The sequence below is a fragment of the Oryctolagus cuniculus genome, chromosome 13 (assembly GCF_051225735.1).
Source record: "Oryctolagus cuniculus isolate XC-2025 breed Fujian yellow rabbit chromosome 13, ASM5122573v1, whole genome shotgun sequence".
Lineage (NCBI taxonomy): Eukaryota > Metazoa > Chordata > Mammalia > Lagomorpha > Leporidae > Oryctolagus > Oryctolagus cuniculus.
The window spans coordinates 3,319,303-3,334,960 of NC_142879.1; the positions used below are offsets into that span (position 1 = coordinate 3,319,303).

At 47.1% G+C, this 15,658-nt stretch overlaps 1 protein-coding gene across 2 annotated transcripts in view; it reads left to right on the forward strand.

Annotated features, from left to right (window-relative positions):
• The window catches only part of HMCN1 (hemicentin 1), a 469,239-nt gene that overhangs the window by 435,049 nt on the left and 18,532 nt on the right, over positions 1-15,658 (forward strand). For both annotated transcript variants that reach the window (XM_051820384.3, XM_070055057.2), the window contains exons 95-102: positions 174-311; positions 2,459-2,580; positions 3,184-3,421; positions 8,417-8,479; positions 9,642-9,761; positions 10,247-10,381; positions 13,505-13,618; positions 14,175-14,300. In XM_051820384.3, the coding sequence (XP_051676344.3) occupies positions 174-311; positions 2,459-2,580; positions 3,184-3,421; positions 8,417-8,479; positions 9,642-9,761; positions 10,247-10,381; positions 13,505-13,618; positions 14,175-14,300 (1,056 nt within the window). The remainder of the gene's footprint in view (positions 1-173; positions 312-2,458; positions 2,581-3,183; positions 3,422-8,416; positions 8,480-9,641; positions 9,762-10,246; positions 10,382-13,504; positions 13,619-14,174; positions 14,301-15,658) is intronic.

The following is a 15,658-nucleotide window of genomic DNA, read 5'->3' on the forward strand; positions in this document are numbered from 1 at the left end:
CTACTCCTGAATCATCAGTGTAGTAGTCCTTGGCTCTTCCTGATGATAAGCACATAGGACCTGTGAACACTAGTGTGTATTTTGTGCTTAGGACTCATGTTGTGAATAAAGTACCATGAAGACAAGAACAATAAGCTGTGTTTTCCTTTGTCATATTACTGGTTTTTTTCTAGGTCCAGCAATGAGAAAGATAGCTTCTATTCTAAATCCCATTTATTGGACAACAGCAAAGGAAATAGGAGAAGCCATCAACGGCTTTACCCTTACCAACGCAGTCTTCAAAAGAGAAACTCAAGTGGAATTTGCAACTGGTTAGTGTCAGCTGAACGGCATATCTTGCTACTATTTTTTATAAAAAAGAAAAGGAAGATTGTTAACAAAGCTTGGAAGTTAAGATAAACATGTTATTTGTTCCCATATAGTTTTTGACATGGTCTTATCTCAAACAATATAAAAGGAGTTTCTTGTTATCTGCAAACATAACTGCCATGAATGAGGACTATAGAAGGCCATGTGCTCTCAGAGGGTCTTTCCTTGGCCTACTTGCTGTACTTGCTGTAGCCCTTTTACTATTTAAGATTTTTTTAAAATTTTATTTCGAAAACTTTAACAGACAAATATCTATGGGGTATTTGTGATGTTTCATCACATTGCCGGTGTCACGGCTCACTAGGCTAATCCTCCACCTGCGGTGCTGGCACCCAGGGTTCTAGTCCCGGTCGGGGTGCCAGATTCTGTCCTGGTTGCCCCTCTTCCAGGCCAGCTCTCTGCTGTGGCCTGGGAGTGCAGTGAAGGATGGCCCAAGTACTTGGGCCCTGCACTCGCGTGGGAGACCAGGAGAAGCACCTGGCTCCTGGTTTCGGATCAGTGCGGTGTGCCGGCCTCAGCAGCCATTGGGGGTTGAACCAACGGCAAAGGAAGACCTTCCTCTCTGTCTCTCTCTCTCACTGTGCACTCTGCCTGTCCAAAAAAAAAAAAAAAAAAGACGTTTCATCATATGTACACATTATATAATGTCCAATCAGGGTAAATATATTTATCTCTCAGCACTTACCACTTTTTATAGTGAACACATCAAGTCTCATCTTCTGGTTTACATAGAGAAAGTACGTGAACGTCTGTAGTCACTTGTGTGCATAGACCTCCAGAGCTTCTTACTCCTGTCTAGCTATAACCTAGCACCTGTCAGTCAACTTTTCCCAATCCATCCATCTCCACATTGCTCCCCAGCCTCTGGTCACCACCGTTATATGTTTCACTTCTGTGGGGTCCTGTAGTTTTTAGATTTGTCTGAGTGAGATCCTGTGTTATCTGTCTTTGTGCTTGGCCTGTTTCACTAACAGAATGATCTCCAGTTCCATCCATGTTGTGGCAGATGACAAGATTTCATCCTGTTTACAGCTAGGTAGTATTCCACAGTGTGTATACACCACAGTTTCTTAGTCCATTCATCAGTTGATGAAAACTGTGTTGTTTCTGGCTCCTGGCTATTGTGTGTAGTGCTTCAGTACACCTGGAAGTGTAGATGGCTCTTCAACAGATGGATTGCATTCCCCGTGGATGTTTTCTCACTGGGAGTGGGCTGCTGGGTCCCACGGTGGTTCTAACCGGGAGTGGGCTGCTGGGGCCCACGGTGGTTCTAACCGGGAGTGGGGCTGCTGGGGCCCACGGTGGTTCTAACCAGGAGTGGTGCTGCTGGGGTCTATGGTGGTTCTAACTGGGATTGGGCTGCTGGGTCCCACGGTGGTTCTAACCGGGAGTGGGGCTGCTGGGGCCTACAGTGGTTCTAACCGGGAGTGGGGCTGTTGGGTCCCATGGTGGTTCTAACCGGGAGTGGCGCTGCTGGGTCCCATGGTGGTTCTAACCGGGATTGGGCTGCTGGATCATACTGTAGTTCTCTTCTTAGTTTTTTAAGGAACCTTCATGCTGTTTTCCACCATGACTCTACTAATGTACATTCTCACCACCAACGGTGTGCAAGGGTTCCCTTTTCTCCACATCTTCACCACTTGCTATCTTTTGTCTTTTTTGACCCCCCCAAAAAAAAGACAAAAAATGAGGCGATTTGCATTTGTTGATGATTAGTGCCTTTCACAATTTCTGAAGCATCAGAAAGAACAAAGCCTTGCCCCAGAATCAAGGCTCCTCCCCATCAACCTGATGCAAGCTGTCCCTTCTCACAGGCAATCCTGTTCTCTCTCCAGAACCTGGTGCGGGGGGTTAAAGTATGGAATCCTTCACATAGTCATATGCTATGTTTGTGCCTCACAAAAAGAAACTTTAGAAGGAACAGTTCAATAAGCCTAACTCTTCAACTCAGGCAAAATGCTGATTTAATTCTCTTGTCTATTTGTATGCGATTATGAGCTGCAGCAGCAGTGGAACTGCAAGGGAAATCTGCCCTGTGCTTTCAGAAACCGCATTTTTCCTGTTCAAATGAATGCGTTGTAATCCCCAGGAGAAATCTTGCGAATGACTCACGTTGCCCGGGGCTTGGATCCCGACGGTGCTTTGCTGGTGGACATTGTTGTGAGTGGCTACGTTCTGCAGCTTCCGTCGCCTGTGGACATCAACATTAAGGTAGAAGCCAGGATACCCTCCTTCATGTTTGTTAGAGTAATGGTAAGAGTGTAAGTCAAAAATCCATGGAAACTGCACAGAGAACCTGTGCATTTTCCCGTATTTGTGTTGGAGAATAAATCTCGGCTACAAACGATTTTCTGGACTTTGTTGCAAATATTCAGGACCAGGTCCCAGCAGCTTTACTACTGAGCCCGTCAAGACCAGGACCTCTGCTGTGATTAAAACCATTTGTTTAATTTTCTTCAAAAAGAGTAGTGATTCCTGCACAGTGTTTTTTGAATGCCATCCACAGGAGTGCTTCAGGAAACAATGATAACAGTCATCCTTCCACGTATTTCTTTATTCTTGACCGCCAGCTTTGAGTCGTTTCTTAAACTATGATTTATGAAAGTAGAATTCTGAAGCTAATGCGGTCACAGGGCAAAGGTGCAGAGGTCAAGTTAATTCCTGAACATCACTGTACAATTAAATTTTATGTAGAACTGTATGTTTTTATCTCCTAAGGCCTTTTTTCTCATTCTGCATCTCCTAGTGCACTTAGGAGGGGAAAAAAGCTAGCATGAGCCATGTTGATCTTCAAATGCACGCTGTCCTTCCTAGGATTACATGGAGGACTACATTCAGACGGGCCCCGGGCAGCTGTACGCCCACTCCACCCGGCTGTTCTCCATCGACGGTGTCAGTGTTCCGTACACCTGGAACCACACGGTCTTCTACGACCAGGCACAGGGAAGAATGCCTTTCTTGGTAGAAACGCTCCATGCATCCTCTGTGGAATCTGACTACAACCAGTTGGAAGAGACACTAGGTTTTAAAATCCACGCTTCAATTTCCAAAGGTAATGTGATTGAAACAAAGTTCATAGCTTTGTGCCAGCTACTCCTTTCCAAAGGGTAAAAAGAATTGCATTGATGACTTTCAGAATAAGGATATTAAGGCCTAGGCCTGACAGGACAGTAGCAGGGTTTTCTTGTGTGGTGTTTGTTTTGTTAAAGGTAAATCCTGTGCTAGGCTGGAGTCCTGGTAACATGTTGGTCTTCTGATGTGCTTCATTAACTGGTAGTAGAGATGGTACTGCTCTATTATATATACGTGAAAGGATAAAATAATCCATCAGAATGACGTTTCTTTGGATTATAAAGTCCATTTGTTGTTCTGGATCTAATATTTTCAAGGAATTTTTGAATTCCATAAGCATAATGTAAAGGTGTGTCTTACCCTAAACTGGTTAAAAAATCATATTTTCAAAGAAGCTTTTGAAGCTGTACAGCAATAGTCAGGATTCCAACTGTCATTTCTTGTTTCTGAAAATTGAGATCTTCAAGGCACTTTGTATTTCCCAGACGTGGTTCTGTGGCCTTGATCCACTCAGCCCCTGCGTGTGCGTCCCCTGACACTGCCTTTCCAGGCCTAGGAGCCACCAGGGGGGTTGGCACTGCATGTGCGACGCGCTTCAGTGTTGAGAGACACCGCATGTGGTTACGCTGTTGGCACAGCGTTGGCATGACTGTATGACTCTGGCTCTGAACAGCAGGCTTCCGTGAGTACGTTCAAATGGGGTCACGTGGGCCTGTGTATGCCTTGCCTGGTGCTGGCTTTGCTACAGTAGACTAAAGTGGATAGTAAACAGCACCATTTCGGCTCTTATGCTTCGCAAGTAAATTAAAAACTCATTTTCAGTGTTTACTCTTGCTTTCATCAGTCGAGCGTGTGACATTTTCTTCGGCATCTGCAGAACTGTATCATTAATCTCAGACCGTGGTGATGTGGGAGAACAAGTGCCTGTCTTCTTCCCTTCATCACAGACGTGTGAAGTCTCGTACCCGTGGGGCCCACGGCTCCACACCGTCGCGCTGCCGCCTCATCTTACCGTTGTCATGTGTGCTTACATATGATTTTACCGTTGTCATGTGTGTTCACACCACCTGGACAAAGGAGAGAGCTACTCAGTCGTGCCTCCTTTCCCAGTCTCACTTGTTTCTCTTTTCCGTACTCCAGCTCATTGAAGAAAGCTAACGTGGCACCAGGCGTTGTTATAAATGCATTGATACCCCTTAGGACTAGAGGGTGGAAGGTTATTTGGGGGAAGTCACATGTGCTTCCGGCCCAGCCGTGTACATGCTTGGAGGTCTCAGGGCGTCTCTGAGCGGGGTGGTGGGGGGACACGGGGAAACACACCGCAGCCCCTCGAAGGCCCCTTCCTGTCCTCGCGTACTAGAATCCTGTGAATTAACATCCAGTACAAGGCGTGTGCCATTTGTCGTTGACACTGTTTCTGGGACTTTTAAAAATTGTGTACCTGCCACCTTTTTTTGAGTGAACACCAGGGGGCAAGCTTGTATTCTTAGCAGCTTGGGTCTAAGCTGGAGCTATGCACTGTGCAACTAAAGTCACCTGGACAACTTGAGGAAAGTTCAGATTTTGGGCACAAAGATTTTGGATTTGCAACTCTTGAGCTATTTCAAACACAGATCCTAAATGATTCTAATGGATCTGGTCTGTCCGCTAGCATTTGGAAAACCGCTGGTCAGGATAACTAACAAATATAATTAATCTCACCAAAAATATTTTTATGTCACTAAATGAATTTTAAAAATATAAATATAAAAAATATTTTACAAATTAATCAGAATAAAATAACTATAAAAAAGTAAATTTATGTAAATTTTTTTAAATTTCATGGAAGAAAACAAAATGAGATGATTAAGTACCAAGAAAAAGCATTAGATATTGACAACTATGATTAACCTATATATATATAGGTTAATATATAGGTTAATTTTTAAGAACCTTATATATATAAGAAAGAGGCAAATACTCCCTATTGAAAAATACATAAAGACTGTGGACAGGAGACTCGTGGAAGAATAAATAGAGGTGACAATTAGATGTGAAGGAAGTGTTTGCCCTCATTAATAAGCAAAGAAGCGCCAATTGAAGCACCCAGGCATTCTAACTGTCCTGTCAGAGCTTAGCAAGTGTGTTACCACCTTGCATTGCCTTGTGCCCTGCTGGCAGAAGTCCCAAGGGCCCTGAGTCAGGAAGATGGGGTGTGCCAGTAGCCTCCCACTGCTGGGTCTTTGCAGCTACCTCATTCTAGGAGTCTGTACAAAGAAAATCACAGAAATAGACAAAGATAGGTGTTCAGGAGGTTTCATCCATTGTTATTTACAATAGAAAATAATGATAGTCCTGGAAGTGGGAAATAAATATGAGTACCTCAAAAAGTTCATGGAAAATGAAATTTGAAGATAAGTCTGTTTTAGTGCAAAAATTTTTGATATTAATTATAAAGGGTCTTAAGAAACTTAACAGAAAATGCATATTGTGAAAAAAACTGCATGGCTGGCGCCGGGGCTCACTTGGCTAATCCTCCACCTGCAACGCCAGCACCCCGGGTTCTAGTCCCCTTTGGGGCGCCGAATTCTGTCCCGGTTGCTCCTCTTCCAGTCCAGCTCTCTGCTGTGCCACAAGAGGGCAGTGGAGGATGGCCCAAGTGCTTGGGCCCTGCACCTGCATGGGAGACCAGGAGGAAGCACCTGGCTCCTGGCTTCGGATCGGCACAGCGCGGTGGCCATTTGGGGGTTGAACCAACAGAAGGAAGACCTTTCTCTCTGTCTCTCTCACTGTCTATAACTCTCTGTCTCTCTGTCTCTCTCTCTCTTTCACTGTCTAACTCTGCCTGTAAAAAAAAAACCTATGCATGGATTTCAGAACTTTTTGCACCACTTAATTCCATTTCCACGATCTTTTGAAGTATTCTTGTATGTAAATTACAGCAGAACTGCACGATCAGCTTACGCTCTCGCTGAGACAGCATTTTAGAGAGATATGACTCACTTCACAAACATTTGCTGAGTGAGTGCCACGTGGAAGACGTGTTCTAAGTGTTGACGTAATTGTGAGCACGTGACGGGAGAAGAGCGTGTTCACAACATCATTAAAGAAGAAAAGCCGGTGCAGTGCGCCGCAGCCTGGGGTGCCCACACCTCAGTCTCTGGTGCTTAAACAGATCCCCGGTCTCTTCCTTGTACTTCTTAAAAGAATGGACTGACAGAGCTGTATTTTTAATAAATTCCCCCAAATTTTATGATTAGCAAAACTTGGCACTCATTAGTCTGTTTATCCCAACTTAATATTTAAATACATATTCATAAAAGTGACTTGGTGGCAAAACATCAAAACGTCAGAAATAATTTAGCCAAGTGACAAAAGTACGGAAGCTTGTGTATTTTTCAGTTTCTATTAACTGTGTCGTTACAAAAAATATTTAATATTACTCCTACCTTGAAATGAAAATCATAACAATCAGAATCACATCAGAATCACCTTGTATCTAGAGTAAATGAAAAGAAATAATAAAATATTACATATTTTAATATAAAAATCTTTGGACAGAGATAAGTAGTTATATGCCCGAGTCTATAGGTAGAATCCTAGTGTGCTCTTTTCTTTTGGAAACATTAAGTAATTCGTAGTAAAGATGCTGAACAAAACAAAAGATAAGTAGCTGTCAATTTATATGGTGGTGGCATTCTAGAGAATCCGTTTTATATTTAGATCGTGTGAAAAATGCTTACTATCTGGCAGACGGGCCCAACGCTTAGTTTTCCACTTCAGTGAAAATCTTGCAGGCAGGAGGCAAATCTTCGTTGTGCAAGACTCTCCCACGGACCACGGTCTCGTCACACTTCCCCCAGGGCCTGCCCCTCCCACCAAATTTTGGTGGGCCTCCTCATCAAAATGACAACCAAAGTGTGTCCACGATAACCTCCCAGATGCCACCCAGTGGGTGCTCTCTCTCCTGTTTAGAGCCAAAAATCTGAACCTACTATCAGATGACAAGTTACTGTGTTTGTGGGACTTCCCCCACAACCGTGTCTTCAGCACAGTTCCCACCCAGCGAGGTGTCGGAAGGGCTGTGTGAATCAGTGAACACATGGAGCAGAATCACGGTCACCACCAGCGTTCTGTGGAGTGCAGCAGGTCAAAGCCAAATGGACAAGCATCTAAATCTTGCCCCAGCGTTTCTCATCAGCTTTTTGACCACAGACAACTTACATAATCTGTCTCAAGTTCCTCATTTTATTAAAAATTGGATGCCATGACAGTAGGGGAGTGGTGAGGTCTCAGTGAAATGAAGCACGCGGTGCTCACAGCACCCCAGCGATGCACAGTACTCGCGTGGCACTGTCGCTAGGCCGTTCATCCCCATCCGTCCTCGGCCTGTCCCCTGGGGTGCTCTCAGCAAGGCGGCTCCTTAACCGTCGTGTTCTTGGTGGCGTGTTCTTGTGTGACATCTAGCTTACGCCTGTTTTAAGACTGCACACCTGTTCCCTTCTGCTTTGTGTGGAAAGGGAAGACTGTCACACATGGGAAACTCTGGCCCAAATGCTCAACCTTGCAAGTGGAGGAGATCCACAGAGGGAGGTGGTGTCTCCATGGAGTCTGTTTGAAGGAGTCTCTGTTTTATTTTCACATATAATTTTAAGTTATTTGAAAACGTATTCCTCCTATTAGAGTAAAATGCCTGCCTGGAGGACTAGGGCTGCCTGTGGTATGGCTGGCTACACACTCATCTTGGATCCTTGTAAATCGTCACAGAATGACTCCACTTAATTTTCTTTGGTGGGTGGAATAAGCAGAAACCTGGCTGCGGTGGCAGCTCTGCAGCGGTCTCTGGGCGCTGGGCTGAGGGATGGGATGGGTTCCTCACTCCTGCCCGTTTGCCCACATGGACCGTCTTCAGCTCATGTTGCTGGGGAGAGTGTACTCGGAAGAAACCAGGCCCGAGTTCTAGCGGGCATTGATTTTGCTCCCATCTCTGTGGCAGGCGATCGCAGCAATCAGTGCCCGTCCGGGTTCACCTTGGATCCAGTGGGACCGTTTTGCGCTGGTGAGTACAGAAATACAAAACACAGTTTTTTATTTAAGAAAAAACACCAACAAGGGCTATCATGTGGTGGCTATCTGTTGCCTGTCAGCGTCCCAGCTGGCAGCTGAGGAAATTCAGAGTGCAGAATTAAAGTAAATGCCAACAATGACTCAGCCTCGAGTGACCTGAAGCTAAGTTGGATCCTAAAGCCCATGAACTTTCCATGTGACCAAATGATGTATCAGGGACAGTGACCGAGCTCAGAGGGGCTGAGCAGAGACTGCCTGAGGGCCAGGGAGCAGGGCCTGGCCCTGGGTCCCCTAGCCCTGCGATTGCTCAGTCATGGCATAGGGCAGGATTTGGACCCGTGACTAGTGACTAAACCCGCGTTGTCTCTCCGAAGCACCAGCGTGAGAGTCACAGATAGGTCAGCAGCTAACGAGACGGCTCGCGGAGCTCCGGGTGCCTCCCCGGGCCTGCCTTCCACTGCGGGCAGTGTGATGTGAGCTCACCGGGGAGAGGTGGTCTGTAGACTGGCCAGGCCCAGATCCCAGCTCTGCCAGAAACAACCCATCACTGCCCTCCTTGTTCCTCAGCTTTGTCGTGTAGCATGAGGACAGCAACAAAAATACCACTGTGCTAGGAAAGCTGCAAACGGTGACTTATGACAGCTGAGAAGGAGAGGCAGAGAGAGAGAGAGAGAGAGAGAGAGATCTTCCATCCGCTGGTTCACTCCCCAGTTGGCAGCAGTGCTGATCAGGAGCCAGGAGCCAGGAGCTTCCTCCAGGTCTCCCACACGGGTGCAGGGGCCCAAGGACTTGGGCCATCTCCTGCTGCTTTCCCAGGCCATAGCTAAGAGCTGCATCAGAAGTGGAGCAGCCAGGACTCGAACCAGCGCCCACATGAGATGCGAGCACTGCAGGCGGCGGCTTTACCTGCTATGCTGCAGCACCGGCCCCTCTCATCACTTTGTTTTAGAATATCATCTAAACATCTACTCACTATCAAAGATAACCTGGAGACTCCAAGTTAATTTTTATTAACTACTCATCTTGGGACGTTTGGTGTATTTTCTGTTAAATTCCATCCAACTCATTGACCTCTGTGAGCCGCTGTGTAAACCAGCTGTAGTAACTGGTAGGAAGCAGGGGTTTATGTAACCACTGGGCCCTCTGTCTTGCAGATGAAGATGAGTGCGCGGCGGGGAAGCCTTGCTCCCACACCTGCCACAATGCCGTGGGGACCTACTATTGCTCCTGCCCAGAAGGCCTCACCATAGCTGTGGACGGAAGGACTTGTCAAGGTATCCACAGCTCCATCTAACAGACAGTTTAAGCAGTGGTCGAGGCAGCCTTTGGCCTGGGGAAAAGAAGGTAGACCCGCGATCCCCTATCCCGATAGCCCTGAACACCTGTTGGGAGCAAGCAGCAGACCGGGTTTGATTGGGTTGAGAAGGTAAGAAAGGGAACACTGCCAGGCCCTGACTGCCTGTGGGGGACTCTAGAAGCAGGGACGACAGGTGTGACTCACTCACGGTCTCAGGAGAAGCAACTTAAAAAGGTCACGTAATTTACAGGTGAGGGTTCTCGCTGGTTGGTGAGCCTGTGCGGACGTCACCCCATGCTGCTGTGAGTTTGTCAGCTGTGTATATATGAAGTGACTCGGTCGGCCAAAGCATCCGGCACCTCGGGTGTTTCTCAGCTGTTGCTTTTCTCATCCCCATTTCACAGCGGTTCTTAGCTCTGTTTTCTGCGCCCTGCCTCAGTCGCACCCTTCGCTCTGTTGCAGACGTTGATGAGTGTGCTTTGGGTGGACATGCCTGCCACGCCGGCCAGGACTGTGACAACACCATCGGGTCCTATCGCTGTGTGGTCCGCTGTGGAGTCGGCTTCCGAAGAACCTCCGACGGGCTGAGCTGTCAAGGTATAAAGATGGAGGCTTGCTCTTTGCATGGCACTAAGCGTTAGAAAGCCTTTTTGAATCCTTTAAAGGAAACTCACTTACTACACTCCAAGCAGTAGGGACCCAATAAAGAGGAGAAAGTGACAAAATACCCAGCAGGTGGGACTCTGGTCCGTCAAGAGAACCTAAAGCAGAACTTGACTGTGCCTGTTCTAGATCTTGGGAAGATCTCTTCTGGCTGTATTATTCCACAGGTATTCTTTGAATAACACTTAAGAGAGGAGATATTACAGCATGATCTGTTTCATAAAACTACCAGAATATTTATTGAAAATTTTTAAAAATAGACTATTTTTAGAAAAGTCTTAGGCTTCTAGCAGAACTGAGCCCAAAGGACAGAGTTCCCCAGGGAGTCCAGCCCACCTCCCTGCCAGCACCCCGCCCCGCCAGACGTGTACCTTTGTCCTGTGGACCTACGTGAACACTTCGGTGTCCCAGAGCCACTAGTTCACATCAGGTTTCACTCTTGCCGCTGTACATTCTATGGGGTTTTTGTTTTTTTTTTTTTTTTTTTTTTTTTTTGATAGGCAGAGTGGACAGTGAGAGAGAGAGACAGAGAGAGAAAGGTCTTCCTTTTGCCGTTGGTTCACCCTCCAATGGCCGCCGCTGCAGCCGGCGCTGATCCGATGGCAGGAGCCAGGAGCCAGGTGCTTTTCCTGGTCTCCCATGGGGTGCAGGGCCCAAGCACCTGGGCCATCCTCCACTGCACTCCCTGGCCATAGCAGAGAGCTGGCCTGGAAGAGGGGCAACCGGGACAGAATCCGGCGCCCCGACCGGGACTAGAACCCGGTGTGCCGGCACCGCAAGGCGGAGGATTAGCCTATTGAGCCACGGCGCCGGCTCCATTCTATGGGTTTTGACCAGTCTGTTACGATGTGTTTCTGATCTGAAAGCCCTGTGTGTCACAACGCCTACTCTTCCTCTCCTGCCTGCAGGCCTGGTGACCACTGACACCTTAGTGTCTCCATAGTTCTGCCGTTTCCTGACTGTCCTGTCGCGGATCCGTACGGCACATAGCCTTTCAGAAAGACGTCTTTCACCTGATAATGTACACTTAACCTTCCTCTATACCTGATAGCACATTTCTTTCTAGCACAGAACATTATTCCATGTACTTGCATGAACGTCTCACCATTTATCCACTCATCTGGTATGTTAGCTTTCATGGGGATGATGAAATACTTGAGGCAGATGATGTTAAAGAGGTTTATTTAAGGCACAGTTTAAGTGCAAGGGCATGGCACTTACACCTGCTCGGTTCTGGTGAGAACCTCGTGGCAGATGGCAGAGCCCAGAGCTCATGGAGAGGAGGGATCACACTGCAGTCCAGGACCCAGGGAAAGAGAGCAGGCTGGGGTCCCACAGTCCCTTTAAGGCTCAGCTCAGTAGACCCCAGGAGCTCTAACAAGACCCCACCTTGACCCACAGCACTTTCTAAATGGACTGCACCTGAACTATGGCCTGTGGTGGGGGATGTACTGGTTGCTTGCAAGTTTGGGGAGTATGAATACGGATTTTCCAGAGTCAAAAACAATGGCTCCACACTGAACGTGAGTCAGGAGCAGAAAGCATGAGTGATGCATAGCACACCTACAGCGTGAACCATTATGTAGCCCTTGAGAAAATTCTGATGTAGGAAACTGTGGTCACTTTTACAGAAGAGAGTTTGCAGCTAGAGAATGCTCCCCCATGAAGGAGGGAGAAGTACCTGTGAGTGGAAGAGACACTTGGTTGTTCTCAGGAGATCCTCAACGTCGTCTGCCTTGGAGGGCAGGGAGAGTGAAAGGGGTGAGGGAGATGAGCAAATGATGAGAGGAAGAAAACACTGCACTAAGCGAGTGTTTTCAAAGTGTCTGGTCGCATTGATACGTCTATACAAATCAGCATATTCTGGTTCTGAACAGGTAACATTAGAAGATCTCGAGTAGGAGATGAGAGTTTGGGGAGTCAGGTGAGCACTGGGGCGCCCAGGTCGGTCCCCGTGCCCCTGGAGGGTTTGGAACAGCACAGTGGCACAGTGGCAGGCGCTGGAAGTGAGTACAGGCCTGAGAGCGGAGTGTGTGGCTCGGGAGGGCTGGGTTGTGTCTGCGCCGGGAAGAGGGAGGGCTTGGGAATTCACCGGGGGGAGGTCCCTGTATACTTCCTCGTCTTGGTGAGGGACAAGAGGGGCCACAGAGCCCAAAGCTCATAGAGCAGGCTTTGCTGTGTGGGAGAAGAGGTCTCTCTTCCCGTGAGGCTGGTAGGAAGGAGAGGAGGGAAGGTGCCAGACATAGGCCTGGGCACGGGGCTGGGGAGCCTGTGCCTGCACTTGGCCCAGGAACAGGAGGCACTGCTCAGGTTGCTGCGGGCCGGCAGGCCCGAGGGGACGGAGGACCGAGTCAGAACGGGAAGAAAGGCCATCGGGCAAAGACGCTGTAGGAGACCCTAGCGCTGTTCTTCCTCTGCCTTCAGCGTGCCAGTGCCGCAGCTCCAGGGCAGAAGCCTTCTAGAAGCAGGACTGGGGCCACGTGGTGACAAGCTCGCGTGGAGGAGTGTTTGACCGCCGTGGTTTTAAACCTTTAGCAAATGTCCACAGTTAAGGAGTCTGTTGATGAAGAAACCCTCTCCTGCAGCTAATTCTCTGTTTGGCAGGTTATGTAAGAGCAGATGTTTGGGATTCCTGTTAGAGAAGCTCTTTTAAAAAATTTATTTGTTTGAAAGGCAGTGTAGAGAAACAGAAATCTTCCATCTGCTAGTTCACTCCCCAAATAGTCACAGCACTCAAGGCTGAGCCAGAGATGCAGGAGCCAGGAGCTTTCTCCAGGTCTCCCACAAGGGTGCAGGGGCTCAAGGAGCTGGACCACCCTCTGCAGGCTTTCCCAGGTGCACCAACAGGGAGCTGGATCGCAAGTGGAGCAGCCAGGACTCCAAGTGGCGCCCACATGCGATGCCGGAGTTACAGGCAGCAACGCTACCAACTATGCCCGCACCTAGAGAAGCTCTTAAATGTGACATTGCTGAAGATCATCAAGATGTTACACTTTTGCTGTAGATTACCTCAGGTTTCCCAGCAGTGTATGATGAAAGTCATACTTTGTTCAACAGATGTTAACGAATGTCAAGAATCCAGCCCCTGTCACCAGCGCTGTTTCAATGCCATAGGCAGTTTCCACTGTGGATGTGAACCCGGGTATCAGCTCAAAGGCAGAAAATGCGTGGGTAAGCAAAGGGCTTTGGGTCCCGGCAGTGGGTCTCTAACTTCTGTCTGAGCTGGGTTTGTATGTTGTCTCCTGGGTCTGATCCATGGATGGCGCCAGCCTTGCACCAAGTCCGTAATCCATGCCGAAGCAAGATGAACTTGAATGCCACATTTTGCAGGTCTCACTTTCTAATCACATAACCTTTCCTTTTGACATTTCCCCTGTTTACTGGATTTTCTGCAAAAGTGTGTTATAAACTTCATGTGTGTTCACATATGTGTGATTGTGCATATATGGTATTAGCGTTATGTACATGTGTTAATACAGCATTATATACATACATAATTTCTCTAGGAGGAAGAAGTGATTATTATGTGCCAGCTCTATGAAGCAGTATATTTTTAAATTTTTTTTATCATTCTGTTTTACAGTAGTGTGTTTGTTATCTTGTCGGATTTAATCATTTTACCCTTACATGATTACCATGCAGTGAACATCTGTATTAGTTATAGTTTCTCTGGAAACATGGAAGACACCGTCCTCTCAATCTGCATCCCTTTTGCTCTCTTGTCAAGATGTGAATGAGTGCAGGCAGGGTGTGTGCAGACCGGATCAGCACTGTAGGAACACGCGTGGTGGCTACAAGTGCATCGATCTTTGCCCCAGTGGAATGACCAAGGCAGAAAACGGAACCTGCATTGGTGAGTGTCTGGCTGTCCCAGTGACCGAGGTCTGTTTCCCGTCAGCAGGGGACATAGGGCATCCGTGTCAGAAGTGAACGACGAGAGTCCGTTTACGCTAACAAGGAACTCTTCCTTGTTTTCACAGGTGCTCTCAGCTTCTGGTAGGGTTGGGCTCTGGGGTCCCAGGGTCGTGGCTGTACCAGGAGATGGAAGCTCACGATGGACACCAGTGACCACTTAGAGCTCCCTTCAGTCACACGATTGATTTACTTAGTTTAATATCCACATGAATTACTTTTATCTCCAATCACTTCTGTTATAAAATTGTGTGTGTGTGTGTGTGTGTGTGTGTGTGTATGTGTAGACTTTCATGGGTTGTGGTCAATAAAAAATTTTTAGAGAGTTGTTCAAAGTTCAAAAAATAATTAGTTTACAACTGATTACTCTTGGAATGTCAAGCCAACATCCACGCAGTAGATGGATGATACTTCCCCCTATACTTGTTCTTTCTGAGCCTGTTCTGCGCCAGCCTACCTGAGTTCGCAGGGCTGGGAACAACAGTGTCTGAACAGACAAAACTGTTGCTGTCTGTGCTCTCAGGTCTGGCTTATTCCCCAGCCTCCAGCAGAATGGGATAAAAAGAAAGCAGTCTGAAACACCATGAAAGTGACACACAGAGAATTGTGCAAGAGCACCCAAGAGAGTGATTGTATCTAATAGAAGAGAGTGTCAAGGGTGCGTGGGGTGATCACACTCAAATACAGGCCTGAATGGAATGATAATCTGTGGAGATTCTAGAAAAGGAAACAAAGTCCTGTAGAAGGAGGACAAGAGCCAGACTTGGGGCTACACTGTTAAAATGTCTCTTTCCTGCCAACTCTCCGATCTTGGATGAGCCTAACAATCACATGAAAGTTAAGTTTCGTACTGCAAAAATAGCACCATTTTTCTTAAAATTTATTCTCAAATATACACTAGTAAGGCTAAGCTGTATGTTGGATTTGTTTCGGAACATGATAGGAGGAGGGAGTATATGCACAGATGAAGGAATATGGACCACCTGTTGACCGTGATTACGGTCCCTGGGGTTTACTGCACTAAACAAATAGAGCTGGGTGGGGAGATGAGACCGTGAGGATGAAGACCCTTTTCTCTCCAACATACGGCTGTAGCTGTTTTTCTCAACTCTTACGAGTGACAGCCAATACAGAGCACCATGTACAGTTACATGCAGCTGTAAATATTTTTAAGAACATTGACTGTAATTATGCATGCGCTTAATTAGAAATGAGATGAGCTTAAAGATAAGACTTTTTAAGAACCTACAGCAAAAAATCCAGCTAAGTAGGAATGGAAATGTGAAGTCATATGGCTTA